The 21,336-nt window shown below is 42.3% G+C and overlaps 1 protein-coding gene across 2 annotated transcripts in view; it reads left to right on the plus strand.

Moving 5' to 3' along the window:
- LOC138194641 (transcription regulator protein BACH2-like) overlaps positions 1-21,336 on the plus strand; it is a 32,661-nt gene that overhangs the window by 3,048 nt on the left and 8,277 nt on the right. Inside the window, exons 2-5 of one of the 2 annotated variants that reach the window (XM_069143541.1) lie at positions 1,516-1,824; positions 2,183-2,429; positions 16,156-16,438; positions 18,721-20,073. In XM_069143541.1, the coding sequence (XP_068999642.1) occupies positions 16,172-16,438; positions 18,721-20,073 (1,620 nt within the window). In that variant the 5' untranslated portion in view covers positions 1,516-1,824; positions 2,183-2,429; positions 16,156-16,171. The remainder of the gene's footprint in view (positions 1-1,515; positions 1,825-2,182; positions 2,430-16,155; positions 16,439-18,720; positions 20,074-21,336) is intronic. The other variant, XM_069143540.1, reaches the window with a different exon arrangement.

Consider the following 21,336-nt stretch of genomic DNA (forward strand, 5'->3'; position numbering starts at 1 on the left):
AGTGGAGCATAACTCTTCAGAAGTGTCCCTCACCTGCTTTGGATAGTTAAAGTACAGGTAGATGCAACACGACGGCCTCGTCTCATCTGGCAGCCTCAACAAGAAAGTGAAGAAGAGAGGACACACCTCTGAGCTGCTTCAGGAAAACTAAAGACCACAAACATCCATTCTTACACAGACTGTAGTCCCATCTACTGCTGACCAGCTGCTGGAAGTTAAAATGGGACTTTAGTAAAAAGTCCACAAAATCTTTGCTAATGATCCATGAAGCTCTTCAGATATCTGATTAACAAAATGATTTGGCTGTCATCATTTTGTCAGGGTTTTAAAGAGTGCATCATCTTAAATGCCTGACCTCATTACCAACAGCAAAACCTTTTTCAAAAAGCTTTGCCCTCAAAGGTCACTGATGTGATTGTTCATGGGGTGCATGAAGATTCACATCTTCTTACTGAAGTAGTCCAGTGGACATCACTGTTCATTTTCTGATCAAAAACACACACATGCTTAGACAAACTTCACATCCAACCGAGTTTCTTTTAACAAAACCTCACAGACTACAATGTGCATGCATCGTTAGTGTTTCCGTGCCACCATCACGGAAAAGAAGTCTGCTGTAATTACAGATCAAAAATCGGTGTGATATTACTTTAAAGATCTGTGTGATATTACTTTAAAGATCTGTGTGATATTACTTGAAAGATCTGTGTGATATTACTTGAAAGATCTGTGATATTACTTTAAAGATCTGTGATATTACTTTAAAGATCTGTGTGGTATTACTTTAAAGATCTGTGTGATATTACTTTAAAGATCTGTGTGATATTACTTTAAAGATCTGTGTGATATTATTTTAAAGATCTGTGTGATATTACTTTAAAGATCTGTGTGGTATTACTTTAAAGATCTGTGTGATATTACTTTAAAGATCTGTGTGAGGTCAGTGACACACAGAAGTGGACAGACTAGGTTTTGTTAGGACACTCTCCTGAGTTCAGTTAATTCAAAACCCTTCATGAAAACAACAACTACTAACTCTCATTTTTTACAGTGCAGCTTGTCTTTTCTTTGTCAGATCCACAGCTCCATCCCTGAGTACATCACATCCCCCACTTGGCTGTAGGAGCTGTACCAATCAGTTCTGGCTATTTATAACATCTTGACATTGAGAATGTAGGCTGATCTGAATCCAGCTGCTCAGGATGAGACCCAGAGGTGGCTGTCTGTGGCAAACTGATAATTGTAGCAGCTCTGCAGGATCAGACATCCTGTTACAAACAGTGTTCCTGTTCATGACGGCCTCAGGGCTGGAATTCATCTTCATTTGATCCCATTTACTAATTTTAATGTGATGTTATTAACATGTAGTTGAATTAATATGATGTGTTTTAAACTACTGACATGTTATTAACGTGTAGTTGAATTAATATGATGTGTTTTGAACTACTGACATGTTGTTAACGTGTAGTTGAATTAATATGATGTGTATATGATATGATGTAATGTGTGTTTCAGAGATGAGATGCGCCGTAAAGCAGCTCGTGCAGCTGCACGTTCTCTCCGAGCATCGCGGTGTCCTCGTGCGCAGGGGGGCTCGGCTGCTGTTGTGAATGAGGGCCAGCATGACGTCACAGAACCAATGTCAACAATGTAGCTGCTGGAGGAGAGAAGGCGTTTCACCGGAACCACCGGAACACGAGCGGCCGTGTTGGAGCACCGAGCGCCGCTTGGCTCCGTTAGAGGCTACCGGAGGACCACGGACACGCGACATGATGTGGACTCCCGCTGCTTTGTGAGGACCGGACCGCAGACTAGCAGAAACCGGTGAGTGTCTCCGTTACGAGGCTCATGAGCCGCCGCCGTTTTACTACGATGAAGGAAGCAGATTTATCCTCTAATCTGTTTGCTCGCTCTAATCCGCTGTCTGTTCACCGGAGTCCGGCCCACTTCTGGTCCAGTGTACCGACCTGCTACCGGTGTGGTTAAACGGGTTCGGAGGAGCTGTGTGTGTTTCCGTGTGAAACGTGTTTCCTCAGAGAGCGGAGGGATTTACCGCGAGAAATTCCCGTTAAACAAAGACCCACTGCAGGGACGCTGATCCCCGGTGGGAGGTGTCGGTACCGGGACCACGGTCCACTCGTTCTCCGAGGAAGTTATGGGTCTTTGTGTCACTCATTTGCAGCTACGAGCACATCCCACGTGCACAAAGATGGTGTAGACTATGGAGGAGTGACCGGAGGACCGAGATGAACTGGAGATAAACACCAGGAGATAAACACCGGGGCTCCGCTCCGTCAGGCTGGAGGAGGACAAAGGAACGAGACTCCGTTTATTCCCGCCCTCCGCTTCAGTAAACACCGTCAGAATGAAGACGGAGGACTGAATGTCTCAATCAGCTGCTTTCCGCCATCAGCGAGGGAAGAACATCTGTTGGTGACATGTTATTATAAATATCAGTCTCATTTCTGTCACGGTCCCTGTAGATATCATAATGATAATTATAATAATAATAATAATTATCCTAATTAATGTCATAATAATAATCATACAAAATATCTGTAAATATAATAATAATGATCGCAATTGATATTATAGTAATAATAATTTTATTGAATATCTGTAAATATCCTAATAATAATTATCACAATATATATCATAATAATAATTATCATAAGTATCTGTAAATGTCAATAATTCTAGTAAATATCATAATTATCATAATATATCAATAATAATCATAATAAATATATTTAAATATCATACTATTATGGTAAATATAATAATTATCACAATAATACCAGTAATATTAATTTTAATACATCTGTAAATATCATAATAATGATCACAATATAGATCTTAATAATAATTATAATAATTATCTGTAAATAGCATAATAAGTATCATAATACAGATCTGTAAATATCATAAGTTAACATAATAAATATATGTAAATATAACAATTATAATAAATATCTGTAAATATGATCAAAATTATCATAATATACCATAATAATAATTATAATACATATCTGTGATCATAATGATCATAATATATATCATAATCATGATACATATCTGTACATGTCATAATATTTATTATTAAAATACATATATGTAATTATCATAATACATATAATATTTATCATTATAATAAATATCTAAATATAATAATGATTAATATAATAAATATCTGTACATATATTAATCATTATTATAGTAAATATCCACCTCGTCCCCGGCTGGTCCGCCCCCGTCGACTGTACACTGTGATCAGGAGACTGAAGAACATCGGACAAATTCATATTAGGACTTGATGAAAAGACTTCAATCATCGTGAATGTTGTTTGTCGAGATATTTCTATCTGGACCAAATAGGTGGACCAACAGAACCAGTGACATCACTATCCATGAAACCTAGCAGCTCTGAGGTCATCTAGAAATGACCAATCAGTGAGTGGACAGATGAAACCTCATCACACAGTAACATGAGAGCAACCTTTTCCTGGGTATTCGGTACAGTACTTCCTGTCCTGAGTGTTCTGTTGGTTGGTCCAGTACTTCCTGTCCTAAATGGTTCTGTTGGTTGGTCCAGTACTACCTGAGTGTTCTGTTGGTTGGTCCACTATTTCCTGTCCTAAATGGTTCTGTTGGTTGGTCCAGTACTTCCTGTCCTAAATGGTTCTGTTGGTTGGTCCAGTACTTCCTGATTGTTCTGTTGGTATGGTGCAGTACTTCCTGTCCTGAGTGTTCTGTTGGTTGGTCCAATACTACTTGAGTGTTCTGTTGTTTGGTCCAGTACTTCCTGAGTGGTTGTGTTGTTTGGTTCAGTACTTCCTGAGTGGTTCGGTTGGTTGGTCCAGTACTTCCTGAGTGTTCTCTTGGTTGGTCCAACACTTCCTGAGTGTTCTCTTGGTTGGTCCAGTACTTTCTGTCGTGAGTGGTTGTGTTGGTTGGTCCAGTACTTCCTGAGTATTCTGTTGGTTGATCCACTATTTCCTGTCCTAAATGGTTCTGTTGGTTGGTCCAGTACTTCCTGTCCTAAATGGTTCTGTTGGTTGGTCCAGTACTTCCTGAGTGTTCTGTTGGTATGGTGCAGTACTTCCTGTCCTGAATGTTCTGTTGGTTGGTCCAGTACTTCCTGAGTGTTCTCTTGGTTGGTCCAGTACTTCTTGAGTGGTTCTGTTGGTTGGTCCAGTACTTCCTGTCCTGAGTTGCTGTGTTGTTAGGTCCAGTACTTCCTGTCCTGAGTGGTTCTGTTGGTTGGGCCAGTACTTCCTGTCCTGAGTGGTTCTGTTGGTTGGGCCAGTACTTCCGAAATGGTTGTGTTGGTTGGTCCAGTGCTTCCTGTCCTGAGTGGTTCCGTTGGTTGGTCCAGTACTTCCTGTCCTGAGTGTTTCTGTTGGTTGGTCCAGTACTTCCTGAGTGGTTCTGTTGGTTGGTCCAGTACTTCCTGAGTGTTCTCTTGGTTGGACCAGTACCTCTTGTCGTGAGGGGTTGTGTTGTTTGGTCCAGTACTTCCTGAGTGGTTCTGTTGGTTGATCCAGTACTTCCTGTCCTGAGTGGCTGTGTTGTTTGGTCCAGTACTTCCTGAGTGGTTGGGTTGTTTGGTCCAGTACTTCCTAAATGGTTGTGTTGGTTGGTGCAGTGCTTCTTGTCCTGAGTGGTTTCGTTGGTTGGTCCAGTACTTCCTGTCCTGAGTGGTTCTGTTGGTTGATCCAGTACTACCTGAGTGGTTCTGTTGGTGGGTCCAGTACTTCCTGTCGTGAGTGGTTGTGTTGTTTGGTCCAGCACTTCCTAAATGGTTGTGTTGTTTGGTCCAGTACTTCCTGTCCTGAGTGGTTCTGTTGGTTGGTCCAGTACTTCCTGAGTGGTTGTGTAGTTTGGTCCAGTACTTCCTGTCCTGAGTGGTTCTGTTGGTTGGTCCAGTACTTCCTGTCCTGAGTGGTTGTGTTGTTTGGTTCAGTACTTCCTGAGTGGTTCTGTTGGTTGGTCCAGTCCTTCTTGAGTGGTTCTGTTGTTTGGTCCAATACTTCTTGAATGTTCTGTTGTTTGGTCCAATACTTCCTGAGTGGTTCTATTGGTTGGTCCAGTACTTCCTGTCCTGAGTGGTTGTGTTGTTTGGTCCAGTACTTCCTGAGTGGTTGTGTTGGTTGGTCCAGTCCTTCTTGAGTGGTTCTGTTGTTTGGTCTAATACTTCTTGAATGTTCTGTTGTTTGGTCCAATACTTCCTGAGTGGTTCTGTTGGTTGGTCCAGTACTTCCTGTCCTGTGTGGTTGTGTTGTTTGGTCCAGTACTTCCTGAGTGGTTCTTTTGGACCTGTTTGCAGGCTGATTTAGCAGCACCAGTGCAGCTGTAGAGCTGCTGGATGCTGCGGAGGTTCCACCTGTCCAGACAGATTAGCATGTGTCTCCCTCGTCTCCGTGGCGACTGCTGCAGGAGACGCTTCTCCTCTTTGATCTGGTGCTCTGGGTTTGTGCCTGTGAAGGATTACAGCAGTGGAAGTGATAAACAGGCTCTGGAAGCATGTGGGAAGCTTTGAAGCAACAGAGATGTGAGCGTTGTGTGGGAGTGTTGTTCCAGTATGTTAGTGAGGAGATGAAATACATGGCCGGTCCAGTTTAACGGGCTTGATCCTCATGCTGCTGCTTGAAGTTGAATTTTTGGCATCAGAAATCATTTCACTGCATCATGTTCACAATATAATAATCAGATATAAACAGTCAGCAGGTTTCTCTCTACGAGGCTTTTTTTCTCCAACCAACCAAGCCAGGGTCTAAAATCCTCCATTGTGTGTTACTGCTGACGTCCTCCAGGAGGCGACCTGTGCTCTGTGTTTGTTGGCCATGTTTCTCCATTTGTTGTCTTGTTTCTTCTAAAAGCTTCTAGAAGTTGTTGGTGCTGTTGCTCTGTTGACCTGTTTGTACTTTAGTAGCTTTAAAGATGAACCTGTTTAGATCAAACAAGTCAAAAGTACTTCTTGTGTTTGGCAGTAATAAAATAGTATTGAGCTGTTACTGATTGACAATCTGTGTTGTATCTGATGCAGAGTTAAAGTGGATCTGATGTAGAGACAGAAATGTCTGTTCTTCTCTGAAACCTCCTTTTCCTGCTTGTATTGCTATTCCAGAGACCTTCAGGTCTGATGGTGTGAACTTAAAGTGTCTGTAACATGTCAACTGTATGTTACAGACCTCTACATGCTTCTTTGAGATTCTTCCCATCCCAAGAATATTTGGACTACGAGTTGGACTTAGTCTTTTTGGGACATACATGAAGTTATAAATGAAGCCTCTTTATATTGGAGCTTCAGTCTGTCTGATTGTTGGTATGGAAACACCTGTCAAGTGTTAACATAAGGAAAACACTCGTCTTTAGTTTATGATGATACAACTTGTTCTTAGTAACTACAGGACTGGAAGCTCTATTAAATATAAATATATTATTACAAATTATTATTATTATAAATATATAGAATACTTCCTTCGTAACTACAGGACTGGAGGCTCTATTAAATATAAATATATTATTACAAATTATTATTATTATAAATATATAGAATACTTTCTTCGTAACTACAGGACTGGAAGCTCTATTAAATATAAATATATTATTACAAATTATTATTATTATAAATATATAGAATACTTTCTTAGTAACTACAGGACTGGAGGCTCTATTAAATATAAATATATTATTACAAATTATTATTATTATAAATATATAGAATACTTTCTTAGTAACCACAGGACTGGAGGCTCTATTAAATATAAACCCGGCAGGTTTAATGTCTCTGTTTTTATGTTGATCTCTGCAGTCTGGTTTAGGACTGCCTGACTTCCCGCTGCAGTGAATTTGAATTTCAACGGTGTTCCCATCCTCAACATGACTCACAGCAGCTGAACTTTCCCTGAAACTTGACCAGCCGGATCCACTTTATTCTTGCCAGCAGCCTGAGGTGAAGTGATGTCAGTGCAGCCTCGCAGCTGAAAGGAGGGAGGAGGTGTTAGAAACACTGATGCCCAGGGAGGAGCTCCCTGCGGTGGGAAAGTCCTCCTCTGATACACCCTGACGTCAGACCGGTGAAACGAGACCCACCGGATCGGGAACAAGTCCTCTCTGGTTTTGTGTGAATAAGGACAGTGAAGTCAGGAGATGTGAGACTATCAGACAGTCCGGATGATGACATCAGCGTGTTTTAGACCTGCTGTTGTGTTCAGATTCATGAAGCTGCTTATGAAAGATTCTTCGCATGTCACACAGGTGATCATGTTCATCATGTCAGGTCTCCTCTGTAAGTGTCAATCAGCCCACAGGTGTACTTCATGTTCATGCCTCCACTGTGCTGCCTTGTGAAGGAGATGAAATAATCTGCTGGATGACTCACTCTGCTCACACATTTTACACCCTTTGTTGATGAAACATTTGGCCTGGCACCAGACGTGAATATTGTCAACATTGATATTTACACTGTCCCACATTTAGAGGCTGAAGGCTGCTGATCTTTGAGCTGATGAGTCGTTGATGTTTGTTATTTTCATGTAAAAAGGAAGTAGACTGTCCAGTTTACAACATGCACTGCTGAAATGTTCATGTTTCTGTAACAGTGTTCACTGTTGTTCCTCTTCAGTTCAACGATACTGATACAGATGAAGTCAGGACTCTGCAGAGAAATGCAACAGTGTGCATAACAGGATAAAAAGTGCAGTTCTAAAAGTCCTGTCTGTACAAACATGTTAGATACAGCCTGTGATCGGAGGGTAAAATATGAAATATAAAAGTCTGTTATGGAGGTGCAGCAGAATAATCAGATGAGGGTTCATTCTGTGAAACGTCCTTGGAATATTTTATACATCACAGTTCCATGTTTTTGTGTCCAACTGGATGTTGTCGCTGGAAGAACAGTCAAACCTCAAACAGTCTGAACACGTTCAGCTGCAGAACCAACTCAGGCAGAACTGACTGTCAGCAGAGCTTCTATCATCGCTGGCTGGATGATGTTCAAAGGAAATATGTTTTCTTTTAATTACTTTTTAATGAATGGACCTCATGGGGTGGAGGGTGGACATCCAAAGTTCACGACTCAGCTGGAGTTCACGTCCAGATTCTGCTCTGTGGTGACATGTCAACAAGATCAGCTGTGTGAAGGCTGGTTCTGTTTCTGATGACAGTCCAGTTTGTGTCCCTGTTTATAAACAAACTACAAATGTCCCTTCATTCACTCTCACACCAATTGTGTGCGTGTGTGTGTGTGTGTGGGGGGGGGGTTAAAAGGTGGAGGTCCAGAGTGTGTCGGTCAGCTATTCAGCATTTATAGATTGTAACTTAATCGCTGATCAACACACACACACACACACACACACACACACACACACACACACACACACACACACACACACACACACACACACACACACAGCTGGCTGCAGCCTGAGGAATGGAGGGTTTCGTTAGATCCACCGACAGATCTGAGGTGAGTTAAAGAGGGTGAAGGAGACCAACAGTGTTGACAAAGGTCGTACTCACAGATTACTACTACTACTACTACTACTCAGGTTACTACTACTACCACTACTACTACTACTACTACTCACAGGTTACTACTACTACTACTGCTGCTACTACTACTGACAGGTTACTACTACTGCTGCTGCTGCTACTACTACTACTGATAGGTTACTACTACTACTACTACTGCTGCTGCTACTACTACTGACAGGTTACTACTACTGCTGCTGCTACTACTACTACTACTACTACTGCTGCTGCTGCTGCTACTACTACTACTACTACTACTGATAGGTTACTAATACTACTACTACTGCTACTACTGCTGCTGCTACTACTACTGACAGGTTACTAATACTACTACTACTGCTGCTACTACTACTGACAGATTACTAATATTACATTACCTTACATTACATTTAGCTAACGCTTTTATCCAAAGCGACTTACAATAAGTTCATTTCAACCATGAGGGTACAAAACCAGAACAACAGGAATCAAGTAAATACAATTTCTTCAAGAAAGCCAAACTACAAAGTTCTATCAGTAAGTTATATTTTAAGATACTAAAGTTCTACTGTTCAAGGTAAAGTCTGAAGAGGTGTGTTTTTAGTTTGTGGTGGAAGATGTTCAGAGTTTCTGCTGTCCTGATGTCGTTGGAGCTCATTCTACCATTTAGGAGCCAGGACAGCAAACAGTCGTGATTTTGTAGAGTGTTTAACTCAGTGAGGAGCAACAAGCTGATTGGTGGAAGCAGAGTGGAGGGAGGGGCTGGGATGTAAGGTTGGACCATGTCCTGGATGTAAGGTTGGACCATGTCCTGGATGGAGACTGGACCCGTTCAGTTCACAGCACGGTACGCAAGTACCAATGTTTGGAAATGGATGCAGGCAGCTACTGGTAACCAGTGAAGAGAGCGGAGGAATACTACTACTACTACTACTACTACTACTACTACTGACAGGTTACTAATACTACTACTATTACTAATACTACTACTACTAATATTAATATTACTGCTACTACTACTACTACTACTACTACTAATAATAATAATAATAATACAATTATTTCTGCTACTACTACTGACAGGTTACTACTACTACTACTACTACTGACAGGTTACTAATACTGCTACTACTAATAATAATAATACTATTCAATTCAATTCAATTTTATTTATATATAGCCAAATCACAACACAGGTTATTTCATGACATTTAACACATTAAAGTCCTTACAGCAAGACTTTACAATATTATACAGAGAAACCAACAATTCAACAATTCCCACATAAGCTAGGAGGGAAAAAACTCCTCTTTAAGGGAGAAAAACCTCCAACAGAGGGAAGAAAAACTCCCTTTAACAGGAAGAAACCTCCGACAGAACCAGGATCAATGGTGGGCGGAGCTTCTGTTAACAGAACCAGGATCAGAGGTGGGCGGAGCATCTGCCTCGACTGGTTGGGGTGAGAGGAGAGCAGAGAGAGAAAAGGACAGCATAGAGATATAAGAGAAGAACTGTTGGTGGAGACGACAAGCGCAGAGCAGAGACATGCAGCTCCATGACGGGACATCTGGAAAAGAAAGAACAGAAACTACACGAGTGAAGGAACTGAATGGAGACAACAGATAATAAGAAGAAACTATGGGAGAGAAAAAGATGGTGAGGTATGAGTCAGTTAAAGAGTAGAGGAAAGAAAAGAAGCTCATCATGTAACGATGCAGCGTGTACTACTGACAGGTTACTACTACTACTACTACTACAATTATTTCTACTACTACTAGGTAGGTAGTTACTTACTTTATTAATCCCCAAGGGGAATTTTTTTTCGCTACAGCAGCATACAGGAAGCAATAAGATAATAATAGAATAATAAAAAGCAATAAAATAGTAAAAAAAAATATTAAATATAAAATGCACAGTATATACAGTACAGTATATATCTATATATGTTATATATATATTATATACAAACAACCAAGAAACACAGACAGCAGTGTTATTGTTGTGTGATGGATTTTGCCAGAGGTTAGTTATTGTACAGTCTTATTGCGGTCGGCAGGAATGATCTCCTGTATCTGTCCTTGTGACAACTACTACTAATATTAATATTACTACTACTACTACGAGTACTAGTGCTACTACTAATACTACTGCTGCTACTAATACTACTGCTACTTCTACTACTCACAGGTTACTACTACTAATACTACTGCTACTACTACTACTACTGCTACTACTAATACTACTACTACTACTGCTACTAATAATAATACTGCTGCTACTACTACTACTACTACCGTTACTGACAGGTTACAGGTTAAAGAGGGTGAAGGAGACCAACAGTGTTGACAGTGAACTCAGATGTCGTACTCACAGATTACTACTACTACTACTACTGCTACTACTACTTATACTCCTCACATATTACTACTACTACTACTACTGCTACTTCTACTACTCACAGGTTACTACTACTAATACTACTGCTACTACTACTACTACTACTGCTACTACTAATACTACTACTACTACTACTGCTACTAATAATAATACTGCTGCTACTACTACTACTACTACCGTTACTGACAGGTTACAGGTTAAAGAGGGTGAAGGAGACCAACAGTGTTGACAGTGAACTCAGAGGTCGTACTCACAGATTACTACTACTACTACTACTACTGCTACTACTACTTGTACTCCTCACATATTACTACTACTACTACTACTACTACTTCTACTACTCACAGGTTACTACTACTAATACCACTGCTACTACTAATACTGCTGCTACTAATACTACTAATACTACTACTACTACTGCTACTAATAATAATACTGCTAACAACTACTATTATTACTGACAGGTTACAGGTTAAAGAGGGTGAAGGAGAAAAACAGTGTTGACAGTGAACTCAGAGGTCGTACTCACAGATTACTACTACTATTACTACTGCTACTACTACTTATACTCCTCACATATTACTACTACTACTACTTCTACTACTCACAGGTTACTACTACTAATACCACTGCTACTACTACTACTGCTACTAATAATAATACTGCTACTACTACTACTATTACTGACAGGTTACAGGTTAAAGAGGGTGAAGGAGACCAACAGTGTTGACAGTGAACTCAGAGGTCGTACTCACAGATTACTACTGCTACTACTACTACTTCTACTACTTCTACTACTCACAGGTTACTACTACTAATACTACTGCTACTACTACTACTGCTATTACTAATACTACTGCTACTACTACTACTACTACTACTACTGCTACTACTACTACTACTGCTACTAATAATAATACTGCTACTACTACTACTACTGCTACTACTGCTACTACTACTACTGCTACTACTAATAATACTGCTACTACTACTACTATTACTGACAGGTTACAGGTTAAAGAGGGTGAAGGAGACCAACAGTGTTGACAGTGAACTCAGAGGTCGTACTCACAGATTACTACTACTACTACTACTACTTCTACTACTTCTACTACTCACAGGTTACTACTACTAATACTACTGCTACTACTACTACTGCTATTACTAATACTACTGCTACTACTACTACTACTACTACTACTGCTACTACTACTGCTACTAATAATAATACTGCTACTACTACTACTACTGCTACTACTACTACTGCTACTACCACTACTACTGCTACTACTACTACTGCTACTACTAATAATACTGCTACTACTACTACTATTACTGACAGGTTACAGGTTAAAGAGGGTGAAGGAGACCAACAGTGTTGACAGTGAACTCAGAGGTAGTCCATCAGGGTCTCAATGACAGTGAAAGTGAGATGCTGAGCTGCTCTCTGAACAAAGGCTCATTATTGTACGGAGACGCTGATGTCATGGCGGAAGGTTCTGGAGCTCAGGCCCTGAGGGAGGGCCCGGTAATGTAGCCGTGACTGAGAGCTGGATTAGCTACTTTAAATTGCTTGGAGGAAATCTGTCCTTTCTGGCTGATATTTGGTCCCTTTTGCATTTTGCCAGTGTCCTCACCACTAGAGGGAGCATGAGGTGTCTCCAACCCACAGAAGTTGCTCAGGTAGTGCAGCTCATCCAGGATGGCACATCAATGCACGCTGTGGCAAGAAGGTTTGCTGTGTCTGTCAGCACAGTGTCAAGAGGACGGAGGAGATACCGGGAGACGGGCCGGTCCACCAAGAGACGTGGAGGGGGCCGTAGGAGGACAACAACCCGGCAGCGGGACCGCTATCTGCTCCTTTGTGCAAGGAGGAGCAGGAGGAGCGCTGCCAGAGCCCTACAAAATGACCTCCAGCAGGCCACTAATGTGCATGTTTCTGCTCAAACTGTCAGAAACAGACTCCATGAGGGCGGTACGAGGACCCGACGTCCACAAGTGGGGTCTGTGCTCACAGCCCAACACCGTGCGGGGCGATCGGACTTTGCCGGAGAACACCGAGATCGGCAGCTTCTCCGTCGTTCCCACTGAGCACGTGTGACAGACGTGACGGAGTCTGGAGACGCCGTGGAGAACGTTCTGCTGCCTGCAACATCCTCCAGCGGGACCGGGTCGGCGGCGGGTCAGCGACGGTCTGGGGAGGCGTTTCTTCGGAGGGCAGCGCAGCCCTCCGTGTGCTAGCCAGAGGTACCCTGACTGCCATCAGGTCCCGGGATGAGATCCTCAGACCCGTTGAAGACCATCTGCTGGTGCAGCGGGTCCTGGGTTCTTCTGATGCAGGACAATGCTCGGCCTCGTGTGGCTGGAGTGTGTCAGCAGTTCCTGCACGATGAAGGCATCGACGCTACGGACTGGCCCGCCCGTCCCCCAGACCTGAATCCAATCCAGCACATCCGGGACATCGCGTCTCGTTCCGTCCGCCGACGCCACGTCCACCGCAGACTGTCCGGGAGTGGACCGATGCTTTGATCCAGGTCTGGGAGGAGATCCCTCAGGAGAACATCCGTGGTCTCATCAGGAGCATGCCCAGGCGTTGTAGGGAGTGATACAGGCACGTGGAGGACACACACACTACTGAGACTCATTTGGACTTGTCTTCAGGAATCTCCACAGAAGTTGGATCAGCCTGTGATCTGATTTTTCCACTTTTATTTTGAGTATGATTTTGAATCCAGACCTCCATGGATAATGATTTTGATTTCCATTGATCATTCTTATGTTATTTTGTTCTCAACACATTCCACTATGTAATGAATCAAGATTTTAACTGGAATATTTAATTCATTGAGATCTAGGATGTGTTGTTTAAGTGTTCCCTTTATTTTTTGGAGCAGTGTAGTTTCTTCTGTATTGAGTCGCTTCAGGAAATCACAATAATTCATGCAAATTAAACCAATCTCTGCAATCTGCCAGCAGGACTGCACTTTTGTGTTGAATTAGTATTATTTAAAGCACCTGCAACCGGTGTCCTCTGTAACAGTCATTGTTGTTTGAAGTTCTGAAAGTTCAGAGAATAAAAGAAGATGGACTTCAATGTGACCACATATTTCTGCCATGTCCAATATGCTTATTATCATAGGATGTAATTACATACTGTCTGTATTAGGTACTCAGTAAAAAAAAATCACATAAAACACACTGCATCAGAATTTCTCATTTATGCGATATAATTCTTGATAAAACAAGTTTTCTATGTCAAAGATACAAATTATTCTTTTGTCAGTCTTAAAAATGTTGCATCTCATTTCCAGTCCTGATTCAGTCTCTCACTGCTCTGCTGCTATAAATCTGATTACTTTATGTTGAGTGTGACTGAAAATGAACTAAACACAGAGAGGAGTGTAATGACTCTCCACCCACCGGGATGACCTCCAACTCATTCCAATGTCACTCAACAACCGTAGGATGACATCAAGTGAACTCCAAAAAGAACATCAGACGGCGGCTGGAGTGAAGAGGACGGTGAGGACGGTTAGAAACAGGCTCCTAGTGGCTGAAGTTGGTTAAAGATAGAAAAAAGCCCTTCATCATGAGAAGCAAAGAAGAGCCAGGCTGAGGTTTGAAGAAGACCAGAAGGATTGGACCATAGAGGACTGGAGGAAGGTCATCTTCTCTGATGAGTCCAATGTTCAGCTTTGTCCAACACCTGGTGGTCTAATGGTTAGACGGAGACCTGGAGAGGTCGACGAGCCACAGAGTCTCCACCTGTGAAATGTGGTGGAGGATCGGTGAAGATCTGAGGGGCTTCAGCAAGGCTGGAATCGGACAGATTTGTCTTCGTGAAGGACGCATGAATTGAGCCGAGGACAAAGTTGTCCTGGGAGAAAACGTGCTTCCTTCTGCTCTGACGATGTTCCCCAACTCTGAGGAGGGTTCTTCCAGCAGGACGATGCTCCATGAAACACAGCCAGGTCAGTGAAGGTGTGGATGAAGGACCACCAGATCAGGACCCTGTCATGGCCGGCCAGATCTCCAGATCTGAATCCCATTTAAAACCTCTGGAATGTGATGAAGAGGAAGATGGATGGTCACTAGCCGTCAAACAAAGCCGAGCTGCTTGAATCTTTGCACCAGGAGTCATAAAGTCTCCCAACATCAAAGTGAAAGAGGTGGAGAGACGCCAAGACGCATGAAGCTGGGATTGGAAATCAAGCTTATTCTACCAAATATTGATTTCTGAACTCTTCCTCAGTTAAAACATTCGTATTGTGTTGTTAAAAAATGAATATGAACTTGTTTTCTTTGCATTATTCGAGATCTGAAAACTGCATCTTCTTTGTTATTTTGACCAGTTGTCATTTTCTGCAATAAATGCTCTAAATGACAATATTTGTATATGAAAGTTGGGAGAAATGTTGTCAGTAGTTTATAGAATAAAACAAAAATTTTAATTTTACTCAAACACACCAATAAATAGTAAAACCAGAGAAACTGATCATTTTGAAGTGGTCGCTTAATTTTTTTCCAGAGCTGTATGTACACAGATATACAGTATATGTGCCAAATCCATAACACCATTGCACTGCTGTTTGTTTGTTTTAATTCATTGCACTGTTGTTTAGTTTAGTCTATTTCATATAATTCTAGTTTTATTGTATAGAATGTGCGTTTAAAAAAATATATAATATTTAATATTTTTACTACCTCTATTTTCTATTGCTTTGCCCTGTATTTGCTGCTGTAACATAAAAATGTCCCTCTGAGGGACTAATAAAGTATCTATCCATCCACACACACATAAAGGTAGCTGCTTTTTCAAACATGTGCAGCTTGTTGTTTTGATGATGCTGTAGGAAACCATGTGATCATGAAATGATGAGTCTTCATTACAATAAGATATTATATATTTATTTTTATGCTCGTTTTGTTTCCCCATAGAAACTCCACTTTCTGTTGTGTGACCACAGGGATTCTGAATTGCAGGGATAAACATCCATGTTCCTGGTGGTGACACTGAAAGAGGTCACGGAGATCCAACAGATGCACATCTGGAATATCAGAACGTCATTAATATCAAATGTAAAGCCGTCGACCTTTGCAGCTAAAGGGTGGACAGATGTTGAGACATCTTCACCTTCATGACACTTAAACTAAGACCTGATGTCATGTAATGTAAGGTAACCTTTGACCTCTTGTACACATGCAGTTCTCTCACATTATGTCCTTAAACTTTCTTCTGTGCAGGGTGTCAGAGGAAGTGATGTCGACAAGCGAGGAGCGGGCCGGTGAGGCGGCAGCGCCCGTGTACGTGTACGAGTCCAAGGTCCACTGTGCCAACGTGCTGCTGAGCCTGGAGGAGCAACGGCGGCAGGGCGTCCTGTGTGACGTCACTGTGCTGGTGGAGGGGAGGGAGGTGCGAGCTCACAGGGCCGTCCTCGCCGCCAGCAGCCGCTACTTTCTGCAAGCTCTCCTGGGACACAGCGGGTCAGTGGGCGACGCGGAGCCCATCATTAACCTGCCAGACAAGGTAAAGGGCACAGAGCACCGTGAGACAGGAAGTGGTCAGACATTATTTAAACAAAGGCTGTTTCTCTTTTTCATTTTTACATGAATTTAGAAAATAATCAGAAAATGAAATGATTCATGTTAATGTTAGTATAATATATCCTAATTTAATGTTAGTGTAATATATCATAATGTACTATTAATTTTACATATAATATATAATAGTGATACTATATCTATATATAATATATAACAGTAATAATTTAGCTGTATATAATATATATTAGTCTTAATGTATCTATGTATTATATGGTGGTAGTACTGTGCTGTGTCACCAATCGTTTGAATCACTGTATTTTCTGTTCTGCTGGTTTCATGGTGTTGTTTTTTACTGTGAGGAATAGAGATAAAATTTAACATCATCATGAATAAAGACTTATTATTTTAATTACTATCAGCATCACATGGTCAGACTTGTCTCTGAATAATGAGCCTGGCCTGTACCTGACATAAGAACTTACTTCAGGGTGTACAAGGATATAACTCTAGTTATCATGTTCCAGAATGCAGGAACTATTTTCTGATTCATGACATACCTGCATCAGTCTTTTAATGGTTGCCATGGTAACAGTGTCCTTGCACACGTGGATTGTGACTCCACCGTTTTGTTTTCAGTTATATATTTGAGGTTTCAGAAATGATGTCCAACCCTTGGACTGACTAGTCACTCTTTGTATGGTGATGAGTCAGCTGTGAGTGTTAACAAACACAACAACAACAACAGTGACTTAACAAACTTTAAATTATAAAGTCTCCTGATCGATACTTAATAAAATATCTATTACTCTTTTTTTTCTTTTTACCCAAGTAACGGTTCAAATGCGTGTCTTCAACTTGTTACGAATATTTTTAGTCCAAAAAAAAGAAAACCAAATCTAAATGTTTCATAGTAACCCTAACCAAGACAAAAGTGTTGTGTAGGACTTCAGAACTGAACCACATGAAGTCTTCAAGGTTTGATATCGGTGAAGGACGGCATGAATGTAACATGGAGGCAGAAAGTAACTTCACTTTCCTCTGATTCACACGGTTGGAGGAGAACGAAGGGCTTATGATGTAAACACACACACAAAATACAATTAGTGATCTTCTCATGATGTAAACACACACCGTGATCTTATAATGAACTCCTGTCATTCTGAACAGCAGTTGCAGTGTCTCCCAGTCACCACTAGGCTGATCAGATCCCCGTGGTTAGTTTAACATATAATGTTCCACGTGTCATGTTGCTTCATGACTCCGAGACTCTTCCTCACGCTGTCGTCCGTCTCACAGGCCTCCACCTCTGGACCTCCATGTCTCTGAGCACGGCTTTATTTTCTGCACCCGTTTCCCTTCTGTCTGTTGAATTCAGTCATCAGGACGGAACTGTTGAGATTCTCTGACATTTGGGGAAATGCTTTTTCTTTGGTTCTTGTAAAATAGCAAATAGATAAAATATGATTTCTCTTCCTGGGGTTATTGTTGGTATCACCCCCACTGTTTGAGCAGGCCTGTAGCTGAGGGACCTGTGTGGACAAAGTGGTGTCCCTCATCTCACCCCCACTGTTTGAGCAGGCCTGTAGCTGAGGGACCTGTGTGGACAAAGTGGTGTCCCTCATCTCCTGACACGAGTCTGTATCTGTTGTTGAAACGATACCTGCTCCCATTTTCCTCAAATGACTGAAGATGGCTCTAACAACCACTTTGACTTCATCTGTTTCTCCAGCAGCTTCAGGAACAACGGAGCTACTGACTCGCTGTAACAAGGATGTCACGTTTTCCACTGATGCTTCCTGTATATCATTGTAGAGCAGCAGCTGGTTCAGGTGATCTTTTAGGTTTTTATGTGGAAATGATAAACCAACCCAAAAGGAGTTTATTCAGATGTAGTGAATTAAATCAAATTGACGATGTGTGCTTCTTTAACTTGTTAACTATCTACGTAGTCATCAAAGCGTCTACATGTGACTTCACCTTTATTTTGTCTTGTAATAGTGGAGACAATAAAACGGGGTGGTTGTGATTCCAGGTGAACCTCTGATTAAACTGAATTGTTTTGCGGAACTGGGAGCAGGTGAGGTGGGCGTGGCAGAAGAAACAAAGAAATGTAATGGTGCAGTTTGACCAAAACATTTCTTTGATGTTGTGAATGTCATGTATTGTCAGTGCCTGTAACCTCGTGTTCTTCCAAAAGGGAATCTTTATTCATGTCAGATTCACTTATTCTTTCAAACTTACTGAAGTGTCTTCTCTTCTCTTTAGGTCACAGCCAAAGGTTTCGGGCCACTGCTCCAGTTCGCCTACACCGCCAAGCTGGTTTTAAGTCGGGAAAACATCCATGAGGTTGTTCTGTGTGCCGATTTCCTCGAGGTTCATAATTTGGAGGACTCTTGCTTCCGGTTTCTACAAGACCAGCTACAGAATGACAGCCGACATGCCAGCAATGGCAAGAGGGATTATGATGACGTCATCCCAGCCGAGGACAGAGCCTTCTGTGAGGCAGTATCATTGGATGAATCTGCAGACACACGGCAGCCGACCGATCATGTAACGAACACGACTCCACTTCCTGTTTACCCTCCACAATGTCCTCAATACAGGAAGTATCAGATCTATGACAACAAGCACAATGGACACGACCATCATGGCAGCGATGATGTCATCTTGACCAACCATACCTCAGTCAGCTCTGTGATGTCACAGTTCTCAGACAACAGCTCCGCCCCCCCGACTCTTCTGACACCCTCCAGGATCAAAGAGGAGCCATTAGCGTTGGAAGAAGGAGGAGACGACGGGGCTGGGAGCAGCCCAGAGATGTGTACTGAGGAGGTTCTGGAGATGGAGCTGGAGGTCGAAGAGGTTCCTGTAGCAGCTGAGCAACAATCCCCGTCTTCCTGCCTGCGTTCGTACCTCCAGAGAGGTGGTCTGGATCTCAGCGGCATGCCGAGCGCCACCATTCAGCAGCTCCTCACCAACCGCCTGTCCCTGGACCACTACAGGGAGCTGATCAAAGAGAAGGAGTGTCCGGCTGACCTCAACACGGCCATTTCTGATGTGATACCAGCGGCCCTGACTGGCATCAGTAGGAACCCGGATAGGTCCGTGTCCAGAGCTTCGTCCTCCAAGAGTGAAGGTGAGCTCGACAGACGCAGCGTCATCTTTTCTTCTGCTGCTGGTGAGCGACACATGTTGGCTCAATCGTACATGGACGACAAGTTCAGAGAAAAAGTGTCGACGCTGATGCAGGTGGAACCTCCTTCGTGCCTCAGCAGCTTCTCCAAGACGTCCGCAGATTCTCCGAGTCCTCCTGAGACCTGCACCCAGACCTCCAGCTCCCGGTCCTCCTTCTCTTACCCGGATGACGCAGCCAGCAGGAGCTCACCTTCCAGCCTCCCCCTCTTCGACTTCTCCTCGTCCTCGACCTCGGGCTCCCTCCCCGGGCTGCCTCAGTGCCTGGCGGGCGTGATGGATCCCAGGAGTCCGCTCTTCTCACCGGGCACCGACATCAAAAGCGAACAAGGATTTGAAGCGAGTGGCGGCAACTCCAGTGACGAGTCAGACTCTTTCTCCGAAGCAGACAGTGAGAGTGGCCTCTCCAGAGTCCTGGGTCCCGAGGTGAGTACGCTTCTGGATTATACTTTACTCACCTGGATGTTCTCCGCATTACAGCTACTCCAAACATATGACCTGTGAACTTTGACCTGGTAGTGGTGTCTGAAACTGAGCACAACATTGTGCGCTAACTGGAAATAATGACATGATCATTTGAAGTGTTTTCGTGCTCCTTCTTTCACCGACACACAAACGTCCTGAAGGCTCCAACAGCACTGAACTGGTTCTCAGTGAGACGGCTGCTCTGATTGGACAAACTGTTGATTGATGGACAGTTTCAAGAGTTCATCTGTCCATCATCCTTCTGATCCTCCTGAAACTCTCCTGCTTCCATCTGGTCACCAACATGAAGCTATTGATCACTGATTATTCATTAGTTATGTTTTCTTTAAACCAGTTTAATATGTTGCTGCGGATCAAACCTCACACACACACACACACACACACACACACACACACACACAGGAGGAGAACTATATGAAGTAATTACTGTATGTACAAACTTTATCAAAACTAAAAACAACAATATTAAAGGAGGACCTGCAACCACCTCCACCTACAGTACCACCACCTCCAACTATTAACAACAGGCAGCATGGCCTGATCCTTTCTTTACAATCAATACAATTTGAATATATGATTTAGAAAATGTTGATGTTAACAGTTTTTTCACCTGAAAGTGATGTGATGTTTGTCTCAAAGGACAAAGTGTAGAAAATGGGACCTAGAACACCAGAGAGGGAGACTGGGATCAGATTTATGACCGTCCAAAGCTCAGTTTGTCATTCCAACCCTATTATGTGACTGCTGAGAGACATGGAGCTATATATAGATGTCTATAGAGAAGAACAGGCAGCACCTAACCCCCCCCCTCCCCCCCCCCCCCACACACACACTTGCCTTTTCCCTCTCCTCCATTGTCAGAGCAGTGAATGATGTCATTGTGTGCAGGCAGTGAACACAGGCATGAAGAAAACAGCAGGAGCTTTTGTAGCAAACTGAAGCAATGTTACATGTAACATGGAGTCAACACAAACAGCTTTAATGGATCAATTGAGCAATATTTAAAAAGGAAGAATATTTATTCAGTAAATAAATGGAAAAATGTATAAGCAGATCAATTAGGGATAATTAATACGTTGATCAGGCAGTATTGTGAAGAAATAAAAGAAAAGAAAAAAAATTGGATTTGCAAAAAAGACCTTATCCATTGAACCAAAACTATATACATATTTCTGCATATATATGTGTGTGAATATAGATAGA

This window comes from Embiotoca jacksoni, unplaced genomic scaffold (genome assembly GCF_022577435.1).
Source record: "Embiotoca jacksoni isolate LCO1_2020_lvr unplaced genomic scaffold, fEmbJac1.0.p SCAF_110, whole genome shotgun sequence".
Lineage (NCBI taxonomy): Eukaryota > Metazoa > Chordata > Actinopteri > Embiotocidae > Embiotoca > Embiotoca jacksoni.